At 39.7% G+C, this 17,746-nt stretch overlaps 1 protein-coding gene across 6 annotated transcripts in view; it reads right to left on the bottom strand.

Moving 5' to 3' along the window:
• Grm7 (glutamate metabotropic receptor 7) overlaps nucleotides 1–17,746 on the bottom strand; it is a 597,974-nt gene that overhangs the window by 395,289 nt on the left and 184,939 nt on the right. For all 6 annotated transcript variants that reach the window (XR_011371182.1, XR_011371183.1, XR_011371184.1 and 3 more), the window contains exon 2: nucleotides 6,012–6,228. Coding sequence is in view for 3 of the 6 variants with exons in the window: in XM_070019004.1 (XP_069875105.1) it covers nucleotides 6,012–6,228 (217 nt within the window). In the remaining 3 variants the exon portion in view is untranslated. The remainder of the gene's footprint in view (nucleotides 1–6,011; nucleotides 6,229–17,746) is intronic.

Raw genomic sequence — 17,746 nt, 5'->3', positions numbered from 1 at the left:
AGCTCAAGGCGAGCACTCTACCACCTCACCCACAGTGCCACTTCTGGTTTTTTAGTGGTTTAGTAGAGATAAAGAGTCTCACAGACTTTCCTGCCAGGGCTGGCTTTGCATAGTGATCCTCAGATCTCAGCCTCCTGAGTAGCCCGGCACGAACATGTTTTAATAACCATTTTAAAAAATTGTTCAGCCTTTCTAATAAATACTTTGAATTTTATCCTGAAATAAGACCTTTATGATTATGTGGATGACTTCGCTTAATATTTCTCCTATGTAAATGTCTACACTAAAACCCATACACAAGTTTCTCAAAAGAACATAGACGAGCTATAAATCAGCTGAAGCTATCGATCAGCCTGTACAATGGTATTTGCCATACACCTACCTGACTAAACAGGAGCTTGTTCCACAGTTAGGGATACTATTTCAATGGAATAACAATACCATCCAACGGAGTCAGGAAAAAGACAGCAGTAGATAACCAAGGTAGACAGCCCTGGCATAATGTAGGTGTCACTTATACAGTGACACAAGTTCACAGCCAGTTGTAGTCTCAGGGTCTGGACAACACCTAAACAATTTTCCGGCTGGTGAGAAAGATTAAAGTATGCTCCTAGTTTTTACAGGATCAGCCTGTAAAACACACATACACAAACAAACAAAAAACCCTGTGTGGGTTTTTTGGGGGGACTCATCCTGGATGTGAGAGTTTTGCTTCCTTTCCTTTCCTTTCCTTGCTAAAGAAGCCAACTTCAACACCTTTCTCTACCCGCCCTGGCCCTGGAGGAATTCACCCACACCACCACATCACAGCTGCACCTCTGTGATTATTGGCATTGATTGATTGGCATTCAAATTTTCCATTAAACAATAATAAGGAGAATAGGAAGATCAGGAGCTCTGCCACTTAGATGTCTTCCAAAGTCAGTCCACACAGTAGCTATTTAGGAGGGTTATTGTTACAGTGTGTGGACCTGCGTTTTGCTGAGGGCTCCTGCAGCTTTGGAGAACTTCCGCTCATCTCTTGAAAGATTGAACAGCAGGGATCCGTTTGCCAAATTCAAGGAAAACAGATCCCTTTGGGTACACCCCAAAGAGGCTCCATTCCCATGAAAACACAAGAATCATTTACCAAGGCGCTGAAATCACTAAAGAGATAGATTGCAAGAGACCAATTATTAATGTCATATTAATGTAATTATTCATGTAATATTTTGGGCACTTTCCACTGGATTAATCACAGCGGCCATTTTGTAACTTCTTTCAAAACAAACAAGCAAATAATGGATTTTTCTGTGAAGGTATAATTTAAACATCCTTGTATTTTATTTGTCAGTGGGTTGGGACTGTGGGATGTTTGGGGCAAAAACCATTTTTGAAAAATAGGATGTTGTACACTATAAATACCAGGCTTTCGTTTGGAGCACTGAAATTAGATTAGGAAATAATGTTTCCTGTAGTGAAAAGCCTTAGAAAGTCTAAGAAAAAAAATCACAGTGACCTATTTTCTCACAACCCAAATATTAACTAATGTCATCTCAACTAATTCCCTTTCCTTGATGACATCCTGACCTCTGAGCTCAGGTGAAGAGCCCCTAGAGTTCCACGTTAGTAGATGTTCAAGTAATTCCACGACTGGAAGGCTTTTAGCTCATCAAGATCTGGTTGAGCTGTACAAGGCACTATGTTGAAAACAAACTTTACAACTTTGGGAGGGGGAGGGAGGAGCTGGGGAGGTAAGGAGGGAAGGGATGGTAGAGGACAAACAAAGGAGGGGGTAACAATGCTCCATAGGAAATGTACATATTACCTTACTCATGTAACTGTAACCCCTCTGCACAGTATCTTTACAATTAAAAAAGTGAAATAAAAAAGATCTGGCAGTCCTTACCACTTGTTCTATTTGCTACTGCCCACTCAGATACATTATCGTTGGTGTTTCTTCATTGCATTTTTTTTTCCCACTGAAACTTTTACTTGTGCAATTCACAACTGGGCATCTCATCCAGTGAACTTTCTTTATTTTGCCAGTCCTGGGGCTTGAACTCAGGGCCTGGCCACTGTCCCTGAGTCTCTTTGTGCTCAAGGCTAGCACTCTATCACTTGAGACACAACACCACTCCTAGTTTTTGAGTGGTTATTTGGAGATAAGCATCTCACAGGGACTTTTCTGCTTGGGTTAGCTTCGAAATGTGATCCTCAAAACTCAGCAAGGGTTAGAGGCATGAGCTACCTGCTCTCAGCTTCATCCAGTGAACTTTTTTTGTTTTTTGCAAAGACTGAAAAGATTGATTTGGAAGATTCAATTCACCCTCAGTAAAGACAGAAGAATAAACCTTCTCCCTCTGATAGTTATTGGTTACTAGTGATATCAGTACAAAAGCATAATTACTTCCACAGTAATTATGAGCAACAGAGCTTTCCCCTCCTAACAGAAATGACCAAGCAGTTCTCCGTCCAGTGATTGTTTATAGTTGAGCCTCTGCGTCTCCTTTTGAAGATTAGCTATACTCCTGTTCCTCTGGAACTTTACCCTCCAAGCCAAAATGTCCAGTTCTTCTGTCTCTTAAGGAAACTTCCCTAACTGTGCTAAGGAAGGCTGAAGACAAATAAAAATAAGTCACTTCTTGTAATTACAATCAAAGGCCGATATCATCCATCATTCAGGTTATTTCTGAGCTATTCAAGCTCCAGCAATAACTTGCCTTGTTGATGGGGAACCAACGTGTTGGGCTAACAATCAGGTATTGTTGAGTATTACGCGTTTCCTCATGCATCATCTCATTTATTTTACTAACGTGATGAAACAGGTATCATGAATCTCATTCTCTCTGAGAAAGCTGAGGCATGAAAAGTTAAATCATGTGTCAAGATGTTTACAGTACAAAAGTAATGGACTCCATTATTCAAATCCAAGTCTTTCTGACATCATAACTGCTAGCTTGCTCATTTCTCTGTCATTTTACTTTGCACACACACACACACACACACACATGCATACACACACACACACAGAATTTTTGTCCCTCTTAAAGTCAGATTCTATGGTTAGTCAGATGAGGAGAACAATAAATCTTTGCTATTATCCTAGAAGTTTTCCTAAAATTCCCTAAGCATGAGTACTTTCCCAGAAGCTCCAAGAGAGAAAGACTTTCTCTTATTTTTCAGATCTCGGTTTTGTTACTGTTTGATTGATTGGACATCACAGGAAGGAGATGGATTGTTTTAGGAGACGCTAGGATATGAATCTGTATATCTAAATACCTACATCACTTTTGGAACAGCAAGAGGCTCATGTTAAGAGAAAGGAAACTGATTTGTTTTCCTGCTTTTGCTCAGTCACAAAGGGAGACTTCCGCAAACCACTTAAGTTGTAATTTCTTCTCATTTTCTCCCCTCTCACTTTTTCTAGCCTTCTCACTTTTTTCCCCCCAGTCCTGGGGCTTGAACTCAGGGCCTGGGCACTGTCCTTGAGCTCTTTCTGCTCAAAACTAGCACTCTACCACTCTGTGCCACAGTTCCACTTCCAGATTTCTAGTGGTTAATTGGAGATCAGAGTCTCATGGACTTTCATGCTTGGGCTGGCTTTGAACCATGATCCTCAGATCTCTGCCACCTGAGTAGCTAGGATTACAGATGTGAGCCACCAGTACCCAGATTCACCTTTTTTTTAAATTTAAATTGAAGAAAGGACCCCATTAAAAACACATGTGAGTTTAAGTTATTTATGTTTATGGTACAGTTGGAATACATTTTATTTTTTTCCTGAGTACTATGAGACTTAGAAAAAAATGTTTTCAACTATTTTTCAAAAACCTTATTTTCAAGACATTTCCTGAAAACTCTCTGTTTTCTCACATTAAGAAGCACTAGCTGACTTTTAAGCTATCCTATCTCCAAAGGGAAACATTCTAAAGTTGAAGGATTTCATTCAAATTGTCAATGACACAATCTTCAATATTGAGCTTGGCATGTAAACATATGATTGGGTTGAATGAATATCGAGGGTGCTCTAAGCATCTTACAAAGACTGCACTTCTTTGTAAAGTCATTATGGAACAAATTCTGATATTGTTTCTTACATTTCCACCAAATGACAAGAGCTGAAAAAACAACCTAACAATCCTTGCTTCTGACCTGTTCATAGAGCATAGTTTTATAAAGGCCCACAGTAAACATCTGTCTTAATCCTAAGAAAGGGAAAGCTATCCTCGTCTGAAAGACTAACATGGTCTTAATCTCACAGATACTATAAATGATGTACCAGAGCACTCAGTGTTCTTCTTTTATCCAATAGGAAAATCAGTATTAGTCCCTATCCCCTGACAGCAATTACATAATGCGAGATGTTATGTGATCTTTATTTTTGAACTTTATCTCAGTATGTTACCCATCTTTTCCCTCTAGATCTTTTGCCATCTTTCCATCCTAATATTTTAGATATTTCTCTCTGTCAGCCTCCAGCCTTATTTTGATCAAAGTAGAATTCAGAGAAAAAAAGGAAGAAATAAAACACCCTCCAAAATGATTAGCTATCTCTGTGGGGACTCATGAAGCCAATTGTTAATGAATCCTATAAATCAAAGCATGCCACAAGGCCAGAGTTAAGATATGTTTTCCTCCCCTGTAATCGGAAAGTTTCTAACTAAATTATACTAGGCATTTCCCCCTCCTTAGGAACTTGGCATCTGTAGATACTGTGGTGAACAATACAGGAATGGTCTTATCCTACAGTTCTGAGGATGAGGAAAGAAAAAACTAGGGAAGAAATTGCATGAAAATGTGATAAGATAGCTTAGGGAATACTCTAGGAGCACAAGCCAAGCCAGCACAACACAGGAAGGAAGTGCGCGTATGTGTGCTTGAATCTAGACATTTTAGTAGGATTACAATGATCCACGTTGTAAGAATATTGCTAAGAGCACTTCAGTCAGAGAGAGAGAAGACAGAGGAATGATCCAGCCATCACTGACATTTGCAGTCATAGCTGTTAATCATGTACTGGGTTAAAAGCTATGAGTTTTCAAACAAGCCTCGCTTCCACCTTTCAGGAGCCAGGTGCAGGTCTGTGAGCCATTTGCAGAAACATGGAACATCTGAACATACACCTGTAGTCTGAGACTCAGATGCTCAAAGCCCTCACTTCAACATTCACGACACCATTCCACACGCAATGGACGGCTGCTTCTCTGTTTATAAGATCAGTCCATTGGGCCAGTCAATACAATAACACTATTGACGGATAAAATTCTAAAATCCTTGCCAATAAAATTGAGGCCTTATTTTAGCATAAGAATCATATGAGAAACTCTCTCTCTCTCTCTCTCTCTCTCTCTCTCTCTCTCTCTCTGTGTGTGTGTGTGTGTTGTGTGTGTGTGTGTGTGTGTGTGTGTGTGTGATATAAGGAAAGCCCTAATATTTATCGTAAAGATCCCTAAACTGGAGAATTTTATCTCATTTTTCAAAAATCTGCTAGGGCCGAATAAACAAACGTAAAAGAATCCTCTGGAAGTGTGAACGCCTATCTGTTAGAAATGCATTCTGCTCCCTGGATGATGTATGCTGTTTTGGCCAAGTCTTCCCAGGCATTGTTGTAACCCCTCTGGAAGTCAGAACGGTCTGGGGGGGCGGGGGTCAGGGAATTCTCATCAGCCTCTCATTTTGGAGAGAGGCAGCCAGCATTAACCCCATTAACCCCGACTGGTTAACAGAGGCAGACTGGAAGCTCCTCCAATAATTATGAGGTATATGTAAGGTATTAATTTTAGTGCTTCTTGTTTTCTTTTTGTCCTTCATCCTTCTAAGAGGTCGTTACTGACTTTAGTGTCGGGCCTTGGAAAATCTGTCCCAAACCAGCATACATTTCAGACAAAGGCTGTATACAGACTTCACAGGAAGCAGGGAAGGCGGGAGCGGGGCAGGGAGGGGAACCCCAGCCTTTTCTCCACCGTCTGCACAGGGCACAGGTTATCTGGAGAGCAGAGGTCAACTGGAGGATTGAAATCTCTTCCTACCTGCCTCTTTGGAAATCTGCGTGAAGGATTCCACACCTTTCTCTCCATAACTTCCCTCAGACGCGAGCGTGGACACATAGTTCCAGCCCAGAGCCTTGACGATGTCTACCATGGCCTGGGCTTGGAAGGAATCCGGTGGGACCACACGGGAGAAGAAATCGTAGCGCCGGTCGTCGCTGAGCTCGGGGGCTGTGGACGCGTAACTAATCTGGGGAATCTGCAAAGACAAGAAAAGCATCACGTGAGATCACCCCACTGCGAGGGTGCAGACTCAGTCACCTGAGATTCCAAGCTGGAGCGTCCAAGGCGGGTTTTGTACGTTCTGCCAAGTTAACCACCATCCCTTCTTCCCCATAACACAAAAGCGCTGCCTCCGTCTTGCCCTTTCACCTTCTCCCCTTAGGAAGTGAGGGATGAAGTTAGCAATGGCAGAATCCAGGCCATGGTTGGCTGGTGACCTCTACACCCTACCCAATACTGTACACCACACCATGTTTTCACTGTGTGTCTACAAATACCATCTGACCACCGTGTGTCCAGAGACTGCCTCCGTTGGCACAGATTCTGAATACTCACAAATATCATAAGCCATTTTATACTGAGTGACCACTGTAAGAAAATATGGTGTCTAGGGGCGCTTCACACTTCCATAAAGAAGGCTTCCCTTCCTCTGTGTCGTACTTATTTTTGAGACCAGGCAAAATTCAGCTAGCCAAGCGGTTTCGACCCACTGATTTTAATGAAGTCAAATTATAGATATAGAGCTACAAAAAAATACCTTGCAATATGTTTTCACATTCTCCTTGGCCAAGATTTAAAAAAAAACACAGTAGTTTTATGTATCCCAAATATTATTGCTTTAGAAACATTGTATACTATTTATTGAATTCTTCACCATACAAGTCCTACTCTACATATCTTATATGTAGCCTCTCATCTAATCACCAGCAAGTACCCTATATTAGACTACAGTAGACGAGGCTCTATTTTTTTCTAATTTAATGTTGTTTTAGCGGTGATATACAGCGGGGCTGCCTTTCCCTATACCAGGTAATAGCATAGTGTTATCTGGTCCCTCATTCCTGCCCATGGCCCCCCTCCCACCTCCACCCACAAGTCACAGAGCTCACTTTCATCAATCTGTTTTATTAGTTTGTTTAAAAAAAGAAACAAACAAGGAGAAGCAGAATATGATTTTTGCCTCAGGTCATGAAGCTATAAAATAAAATAAAAAGACTCAAATAGTAGGACAAAGGGTAAACTAATTCGTTGGAAATGAACTATACACCTTGGGGGGAAGGGTTGGGAGGGGAAAACTGGGAGAAAACAAGGGAAGGGGTGACACTGTTCAAAAAGAAATACACTCAATGCCTGACTGTGTATCACGTTTACCATAAATATTTTAAAAAGGGAAAGAAAACCTGAAAGCTCCTTGAGCAAGCATTTGAATTCTTAACTTAACAATTACTAAGTGGTTTCAAAAATATTCTAGTCATAAGCATAAAACAGAAAGGCAGGCAGAATTTGGAGTCTAGGCCCAACTCTGCCCACAGCATTGAATGCTACTTTGCTCCTCGTCCCTAGGCTGCTATTCAAACACTTTTAACCCTTGAGCAAAAAAAAAAAACCTACCTACACACATCACCAGAATGAGTTACTGTGTGCGGCTGAGAGTTTGGAGGTTATAAGTATGAAGTAAAGAAAACATCCAATGAATCAAGGTTCCGGTCAGAAAAACTGAGGGAGGGAAGGAGAGAGGGCAAAAAGGCTTTTCCTCACAAGAAATAAAGCAGAAAGAAGGGCGAACATGTCAATACATTTCCATCAATTTGCACTTGTGGAAATGTAAAAGCTTCATGCTGGCACACAAATGTGTTCTAGGTCTAGATGCTTCTCCAGTTCTCAAAGAGCCTTCATAAACATGCAACCAGCCTTCTACTAGAATTCCCACTTACGAAGTAGCTGTAAAACATCAGAATCGTGGAAAGTCTCAATACAAATGCATTTCCTTAACTGTGCCCCAAATGTCACTAATAAATATCCTGGTGAAATAAGATGTTCTTCTTCTTTACCACAGTCTCTGGGAAAATGATTGTATGTGATCCATTCCTCCCATGGTAAATAAGAAATATCTACTGGCTTAGAATCACATATGTGTGTGTTCTCTATCCAGTACTATTAGTTTCCATATTTTACAGATAATGATGACAAGATGAAGAATGAAACAGTAAATGGATTTCATCTCTGGAATGGAAATAGGGGGTTTATATGGATATCATTTGTGGTAATGGAGATGAAGGACTAGGGAAATTGATGTAGCCTACGAAATAGGATGCTGCATATTTATTTTACTATGATGCTTCTGAGTTACTTGTTATTCTCAGTCTACATAGATATAGTCAGAGAAGTTTTTTGTTTGTTTCTGGTAAATTAACTGCAATCTTATGCTTGTTTAAACTGTACAGCAATGCATACAATTGACATTTTTCATATATGTATATGTTTTCTCCTTCCCCTTTCTCCTCTTGAATAGGTTCCCTTCTACTTGTCGTTTTACAATCTAGAGTCAACATAAAATTAAACAAAACATGAATTTTTTTTCTTTCTGGTCCTGGGTTACTTTAATTAACATGATGATATCTACTCCCATCTGCTTTTCTGCAAATAAGGTATTTTTTTTTCCTTTTTATGGCTGAAAAAAATAACACCTCCAATGTGTGTATAGGCCATATCTCTTAAATCATTCTATTTCTACCCTTAGATTAGAAACTTTTACAATAGCGTTTCTGGAAATGGATTTCATATGATTTTAGTTTGTATCTTAGTTATCTCTTCTACACTATAGATTCATATTTAGTCTCTTCTGTCCCAGAGATCTTAGATATTGTGATTTTGATTCTTTTTTAAAAGAAATTGCTATTTAAATGCAATAAGTCCTCAAACATGTCTTCAGTTCTGGATTTTCTATCTCCTATTTGCTTTATTCTATTAAAAATGCTTTTGGTTGAGCATGCTATATTTATTGAATTTTTAATTTCCATGACTTATATTTAGGTCTTTCCCTCCCATTTCTTTGCTAAATGTCTTATTCAATCTTGATTCAACTTATTTACTTCAGTCATAAGCTTACTTTAGTTTCTTTGTGGTCATGGGTCATTTAAAATCCTGTCCCTTTGAACTCTATGTCTGGCATTTCAACGATGTCATTATCTTTAAATTCAGCTACCACAGTTATGAGTCATCTTGTTTTTCCAAATTTCTTGTGTTTCTGTGTAATTTGTGTGAGAGCAGGATGCATGTCTCTCCCAGATTCCTATCAATATCTTTTAGTGGGCAGTTTTGCCTTGAGAGTTCAATCTCTAGTGTTGCTCAGTACAGGGACGGGGAGGGGCAGGGGAGAATGCCAAATAATACCAGCTGTAGAAATATAATATAAATCAATTAAAGACACTTACTATGCCATCATTAAACATGGTAAAAAATAGTAAATGATGAAGTTAAGATTTCATGATAGTGTAATGGGGGAGGGTGATGGAAAGGGTAACACTGATCAAGATTCATGGTACTCAGAATCTAATTTATGGGATTGTAGCCTCTTTGTACAACTACTTAATAATAAATTTTTAAAAAGAACAACTTGAAATGAATGATCTTAAAAATAATAAAGAATAAAAGACAGGAGTACCCAGAGAAGAGACAAAAAAAAAAAAAGAAAAAGCAAGATTAAAGTTGAAAAAAAAATTGGTAAAGAGGACCAGAGCAAGAGACAAAAACACCCAATTTCAAGAGAAAAGGGAAAAAAATCAACATAGAATTAGATAAAATAAGGAAAGAAAAAATAAAAATATAAAGAAGTGATAACAGTAATTTAAAATATAATAGGAAAAAAAACACATAACAAAAACAACCACAAAAATGAAGGGTGAGGAATGGGAAAAGATGAATTTTAGGTCCTGTAGTCAGAACTATAACTGTGTCTGGAGTCTACTGTATGTGACTGCCGAAGAGGTTCAGGGAAGCAAACAGAGCACTGAGATTTGAACTTGAGGAAGAGAACCCCAGCCACCCAGAGCTCTGCCTGCTGCTCTCAGGACTTTGTAGACTCCTCGCTATGGGGAGAGGGAAGGTGGGGATGTGAGGACTGGCCATGCGGAGGCTAGTTCCTGACCTCATATGCCAGCCAGCCACACACAGCAGCCGAAAATCAGCTTTGGAAGGCAAACAACTCACTGGGCACAGGCTGGCCCCCTTCAGTCTCTGCTGCCCACAGGCAGTGAGCTCATTCCCCATCACAGTCAGACTTCCAAACACCCCACCTCCTCAGCCACTGCCCACTGCCGCCTAATCTCAGCAGGCCCTTTGCTGACCCTCCTCTCTCTCTCTGTGTCTCTCTGTCTCTCTTTCTGTCTCTCTGTCTCTGTCTGTCTGTCTCTCTCTCATTCCTTCTGTCCCTACAGTAGCTCACTCACACACAGTAGACCCCTTCTCAAGTTGGCACCTGGATGTAGGACTCTGGAGATGAGGAGGGTAACACAGGGCCTTTCCCATGTTGGCCTGCTATGCAGAGGTGACAGGATCTGAGGCTTCTGAGGCCTGTGTGTCTGTCCAGTCACCAGGGCTGTAAGCGTCTTGTCGCCTGGCTTGCAGTGTGGTTGCAGCTTTGGCTTTTCCTCCCCCAGGTCCCAAATGACTACAAGTCATCATTAGCCGTCACCTACACCTTCTCTCTCCGCTTCTCTCCCACCTTCTCCCTCTGAACCCCTTCCCTCTTGCCAGTCTTCATGGGAAGTCAGGAACTGATCTTTTGATAAAGGCAACTATTTCATCTCTTATAAAAGAGGCATTCCCTCTAAAGACTTCTGTCTCTGAAAAGAAGAACGCAAGACACTTTCAATCTTTAATCGTGCCACTAACACATCATCATCTGTATTGTTATTCTTTTTGCTACACATCAATTTGTCTATCACGCAGAGTGATTTTGTTAATGATGAGTGTCAGCAGGATTTAAAACATCTACATTGTCATTCCTTGGAATGACTTCAGCCTTTGTCTTAGAAAATTGACAATACATGTTATTTATGAAGAGATCCATATGTAACTATAAGAGAGCATATTGATTTAATGCCTGGATCTCAGTAATCATCCTTTTATATCTCTTTATTAACTTGGTGTATTTGGGAGTTCACATATATATTATTACCGAATGAAAAAATGCATCTTAATTCCATTCCCCTCCCATCTCCCCTCCCCTCCCTCATCACTTCCTCCCCTCTCTTTCTTAGCTCCCTCCACACTCCTCTTGTAGAATAATATTCTGCAGTATGGACATTTCACCTGCCCCAAACCTATCGTTCTTAAATAAGTCAATCCCCTCCAAGTGTTCAGTCTCCTAGAAGTTAAAATCCTCACAGCCAATTCATAATCCATGAATCCTTTCTAAGAATTGTTCAGATGACTCCCCCAGCTCAAACATCAAGCAATATCCTGTGTCTTCAATGGCATCATTCTCCACATGCAAAGTAGCCAGGTTGTTCTGTGAGGTAAAATAACAGGGTACTTTTGGTTCTCTTTTATGGTTAGCTTAATCACCACAGCACCACCCATTAAGTAATTAATCACAGCATACTGTCAGAAATGGCACCCCTTGCGATGTGCTCAATCCTTAAGCATCCTTCTGTATGCTTTCTATTCTTCCACTTTTCTGTCTTTCAAGTCATGGGCTAGCATTTTACTATTTGAGCCACTATAAGCTTAGAGTACTTAAAGACAATATTAGATTCCATATAAACTTTACAAGAACTTCTTTCAAATTCACAAGTTTCATTAAGATTTTGATGAGGATTGCATTGCACATCAATTCGGTAACATTGATGCACTCATAACATTGTATCTTCTTCATGGGAAAATAATGATTTTCATTTCTTTTCTCGTTCATATTTTTCTTTGTAAAAAGTTAATTGTCTCTATGTAGGCTTTCTACATTCCTTATTAATTTTCTTTCAAAATAATAATTATTTTTCTTATACTAGATGTGAGAACAAAATATTGTTTTGTGATCTATCTTGCTGATTCATAGGAATATTTTTAGTTTTGCATATCTATTTTGACTTGTACTCTTGTTAAAACTGTTATTATTTCCAATAGTTGAAAGCTTATTTTCTTGGGATTTTCAGGTGACCAAACCATATAACAACAACAACAACAATAATGTATTTAACTTTCTTTACTAATTACATGATCAAGAATTCCAGAGAAACCACAGGTATAATGTGAAAATTCCCTTGCTTTTTAAAAATCAACTCCAATTTACCCTCTTACCTTGGAAAAATATGTAGACAGCTAAGCTTATCATTTTTTATTTTGTTTTGTTGATTAAAAACTTATAGCCAAAGCTCAGTATATTTCTATAGATTTAGAAATGGCCTTCTAGAATTGAAAGTTGGGGAAGTGATAGGTATGTGGGGGATAATGAGCATGGGTAAACTTGTATCAAGACACAAAATGGAAGTGTTAAATTGAAATACCCTTATATAACTACTTGAGAGAGATGGAGAGGAGAGAGGAGAGGAGAGGAGAGGAAAGGAGAGGAGAGGAGAGGAGGGGAAGGGAGAGGAGAGGAGGGGAGGGGAGGGGAAGGGAGGGGAGAGGAGGGGAGGGGAGAGGAAAAGGGTTGAAATCTTGGCTTCAGTGATAGAATACCTGCTTAGCAAGTACAGTATATGTTCCTGTATTCAGTCCTGAAAATGTTATATGTGCATGGCAGATCCCGTCTATCTCTAAAGCCTTATTCCTAATCTGTGGGCTCAAATTCCCTTTAATAAGAACATCGTGTTGGCTAGAAAGCAGAACACTGACAATGCCTTTTCCCTCATGTTTGTCTCTGCACAATGTACCACTGAACCTTTTTTTTTTCCTTTCCTTAATTGGAATACTTCACCACCTTTTGTTCTTCATTGTGTCCTATACACTTTATGTCTTACAACTTTCCACCCTCTTTTATGAGAAAGATCCATACTTTAAGAGTTTATTTTCACCAATTAGGAAGAACCTTCTGACTACTCCATCATCACTAGCTCTCTTTTGTCTTTTGGATAATAGCAATGCCAGAAGGTGTGAGATGAAATTTTTTTTTGAGGTTTCTATTTTCATTCTCTGCTAATTGGTGATGTTGGACACTCTTTTATACCTGCTGGTCACAGTATGTCTTTGGAGAAATACCTACGCAGCTCCTCACCCCTTTTTGAGATTCTTTTTTTTTTTTTTTTTTTGTCGGTCGTGGCCTTGAACTCTGGGCCTGAGCTCTGTCCCTCAGCTCTTCAGCTCAAGGCTAGCGCTCTACCACTTGAGCCACAGCGCCACTTCCCCTCACCCCATTTTGAAACATAGGACTTGGTCTTATAGACATGGGAATTCTTTATACTTACTAGAGTATGAACTTGCTGTCAGATATGTGGCTTGCATACCTTCTCCTAATCCATAGGTTGTCTCATTTACTTTGTAAAGTGCTTTCTTTGCATTGAAGAAGTTTTTTTTTTTAAGTTTTCTGTCACCACCTTTATATATTTGTGTTTTTTGTAGTTAGGACTTTTGATGTGGCATCCAAAAACATCATTGCCAAGGCCTGCGTCAAGAAGCTTCTAATCTCCAAATCACTGCTAACGCCTGATCTGTGAAAGGATCTTTACAACTTCACAGATGTCAAGGAGAGCACAAGGGTATAGAATTTCAGTTTTAGGAGCCAATACGTGAATTCATTGGGAGGAGTTGATGATACATGCAATAATCTATAGATTCAGAGTGAATACCTCTGCATGATTTATACTTTCATATCTATAATGTATTTTCTTACATCCTAGCCTCCCTCCTCCTCTTCTACAGAAAAATATCAAGATTTTTCTCTGGGGATATAGCTTTTATTCAGTACTGTCTCGCACATTACAGGTTGAAATTTGTTTCTATAACACTAAATACATTTAAGGACTAATTAAATTAATTTGTTATTTTATATCGATCCTTAGAGGGTGATTTACAACCTGAGAAAGCTGTGTCTTGTTGCTTTCTCCTGGAGAGTGTACATAGTTCCAATACCACTGTAGCGACGATCCTTCCTAGTGCTGTGTATGTCTGCAATGCATTATGTAACAGAGGGGAGAAGATGTTTAAATTTCTGGGGCTTTTGCCCTTCTCTTCACTTTTTCAAATCAGTGCTTTGTATAATTTAAGCAGTTTAAAAATGTCTTGTGTGCCAGGAGCCCGTGACTCATACCTGTAATCCTAGTTACTCAGGAGGCTGAGATCTGAGTATCATGGTTTGAGGCCTGCCCAGGCAGAAAGTCCATGAGAGGCTTATCTCTATTTAACCAAGAGAACTGTGAGAAGTGGCACTGTGTTCCTAAGTAGCAGAGAGTTAGCCTTGAGCATAAAAGCTCCGAGACAGCACTCAGACCCTGAGTTCAAGTCCTATGACAAACAAAAATAAATAAATAAATAATATGTAAAACTGTCATGTGAACCAAGTACCAAAAAGGACTCAAGGTGAAATGTTGAGATGTAAACAAATCACATCATATACAACTTTATATAGCTATCCTTTTGAGACATCAATATTTACATCTTACCACCAACACAACTAATAAGGATCCTCAAATTTTTTTGCAAGACTTAAAGAACAAAGAAAAGTTAAATTACACCAAGTCACCAGCCTAATTTCACCACTAGACCCTCTCCTGAATTCTCCAATTTTGGAATAGAAATCAGTGACTTTGTATACAGAGCCAACTGATGACTTTTTCTGGGATATGGACGTTTTCTTGGGTCACAAAAGCTTTCTGAGTCTAACAAAACAAATATCTGTACAGTTATATAGTTTCGAGTCTCTGTGTATCTAGAGAATACTTCACCTCATGGAGGACAAGGACATTGATTATAATGATTGAATTACTGCATAGACCCACAACAGTATCAGCATTTGCTGAGTGAATGAGCAAGCCAGTAAATGATGAGTGGGGTGAACTGAAGAGTCCATTGTTGGCCCTTGCTTTCATGTTTCTAGGGATAGAGTGACTCAGTTATTTGGAGTTACTATAGCCTGGAAAAGTCTGGGATGGATGTTACTACACACCGGAAAAGCATATTTTTGGAACTCCCCACCCCCCACCTTGGTAGGCTTTTCCTGGGATTTATTTCTCTTTATCCAGATCCAGACAAGAAATGACAGCATTTGGATAGAAGTACTAAGTCAAGGGACCAAGGGAAAAGGACCATGGACCAAGGGACCAAGGAAACAAGAAGCCTCTTGCTCTATTTCTTCTCTTAGAAGCAGCATCTATATCACCTCAGATTCAATCCAACTCCATCTTATCTATTTTCCTCTGGGATTTGTCATTCTACAAGGGTGGTCCTGCCCTAATATCTTCTTAGCAACCAGGCTGTCAGTCACAAGTCAAAGAAGTAGAGCTTGGTTCCTGAACCATCAATTCCACTTCATTTATTTACCTTATGTTAACATTGCCACACTCAAGTCAAACCAGAAAAGAACAAGTCAAAGAAGGAAACATTCAAATGCAAGGTAGTTATGTCCTGTCTAGCATACACAAAAGCCATATCGCATCAATGGGTGATGTACTTCCATGCTCAAAGTGTTGAGACATCAATCCTACCACATATAATCGTATCCCACAATTACCACATTGTCAGCTGCTAAAAGGCAGAATGATTCCTAGGCTGGGATACATAGCCCCTCCAGGTAGCAGCTCATTGTCAGCATCTGTTAAAATAACTGTTCAGATGTGCCTCTCACTGCATGAACACCAATGTCATGGAAATCCACTGAAATTGGTACTGAGGCTCCAACACAAACCTAATTCTAACCAACACGTATTACAGTCTGTTCTTCACATCAAATTCTTCTTCTTTTGTATTCTATTTAAGTTACGGAACGAACAGTTCTATCTATGCCCTCCCTGCAGGGGGAAAAAAGAAGGAAGATATGAATTTATGTTCATGTGTGTTGTCTTCGTTCTCTTTATAAGATACTGTTCCTCTTTGTGCAGTCATGCCTGCTTGTGTGACGGGGCCAGTCATCTGGGAAATCATCTTCCTTTAGGAAAGGTGAAAAGCCTGTTGTCTGGGGGAGAATCGGCACAGCCTGGAAAGGCAATACAAAGTGTATGCACACTTGTTCCAGAGGGCAGTTTCTACGAAAGTTGTAAAAGGCAATTTTTAGAAGTATCATGTGCAATTAAGATAATGCTTCAGTGTACCTGTAGAGATATTAATGAACTCCCAGTAGGGCATTATTAAGTTCACAGTTAGCAGTAATTTCACTCTTAGTTCTTATTAAGCTTTATTGATATGAATCCCCCAAAAAGGGAAAAGGATTGAATAACCCTTTCAGGAGTATTCTTTGAAGCATCCCTTCCATTTATAATTATGTCTTCTATAGATATCATCTCTGTGCAGACTAGGATGGTTGGGTAGAAATTCTGATTCCGTTCCGTACTTGGGAACGGAAGGTTGACTAACACTTTTTAATTAGTTTTAAACCTGTATTTTCATAATCACAGTGGTGATTATGGTCAACCATGGCCTCTCATTTCCTATCCTATTGCATTTCTTTAATCTCCCAACACCAATTGTTTCCAATTATTCTGTGGTGCTAGGGAATGAGTTTCTTAAATTCCAAGTGCTTGTATAGTGGGGAGCTAAACTGTATTTGTCACAGCACATGTTTAAATGAGAGGACCTGGCTCTGGTGGCTCGTATCTATAACTCTGTAACTCTAGCTACTCAGGAGGTTGAGATCTGATGATCACAATTCAAAGCCAGCCTGGAGCTGGAAAGTCCATGAGACTCTTTTTTTCAATTAACCACCAACAAGCCAGAAGTGGTGCTTTGGCTCAAGTGGTAGAACACTAACCTTATTCTCTAACAACAACAACAACACTAAAAGCTCAGTAAAATGTCCAGCACCTGAGTTCAAGCCCTAATACGTTCCCTCCCTACATGGTGGAAGGGTCGGAGGTTTCATACCCACAGTTATAGTTTTTACTTGAGTGGAGGGAAGGGAAGAAAGAAAGGAAGTGATATGTATGGCCACAGAGTTATTTCCTAATGCTATATATTGCCTCTGCCCTCTAACAATATTAATCCCAGAGATAGTCATATATGAAGAATCTAGACGACATAAAGATTTTACAGAACTTCTTTCATCTTTACTAGATAAGATCCTAGATTCTTTTTCTGGCCCTTATGCCAGAGGTCTTGCATGTAAAGTCTGGTTCACTAAATTTTAAGGGCTGACTCGTATTTTGTAGGTGATAAAATGTTGTCTCTGGATGGTAGGGTTTCTCAGCCTCAAAACTACTGGTATTTGGAGCTGTATAAGGCCTAGGGGTAGGGAAAAGGGGTTCATCTGTGCACTGGAATACATTTAGCAATACATGGTGGCCAACATCTACCATGTCTTACAGTTGTCACATTGAAGATGCCTACATACAATGCAAGCAATCCCTTGTGGTTGGAACTAGGGAGAAGAACAATGGATGAAAACTACCAAAGATGAAGACCACTGAATCAGGAACCTATAAAACAATGGCGATCATGAGCATGATGTCATGGTCACGCACTGAAAATAAAAGAAGGATCTATTTATCTTGTTGTTTATACGCCGGAACTGGGACTTGAACTCAAGACCTCTTGCTCTTGCTTGACTTTTCATTCAAGCAAGGGTGCTG

The sequence above is a fragment of the Dipodomys merriami genome, unplaced genomic scaffold (genome assembly GCF_024711535.1).
Source record: "Dipodomys merriami isolate MVZ:Mamm:240054 unplaced genomic scaffold, mDipMer1.0.p SCAF_13, whole genome shotgun sequence".
Classification (NCBI taxonomy): domain Eukaryota; kingdom Metazoa; phylum Chordata; class Mammalia; order Rodentia; family Heteromyidae; genus Dipodomys; species Dipodomys merriami.
Note: the sequence above shows the minus strand (reverse complement) of the source record. Positions and strands in the feature narration are given on the sequence as shown.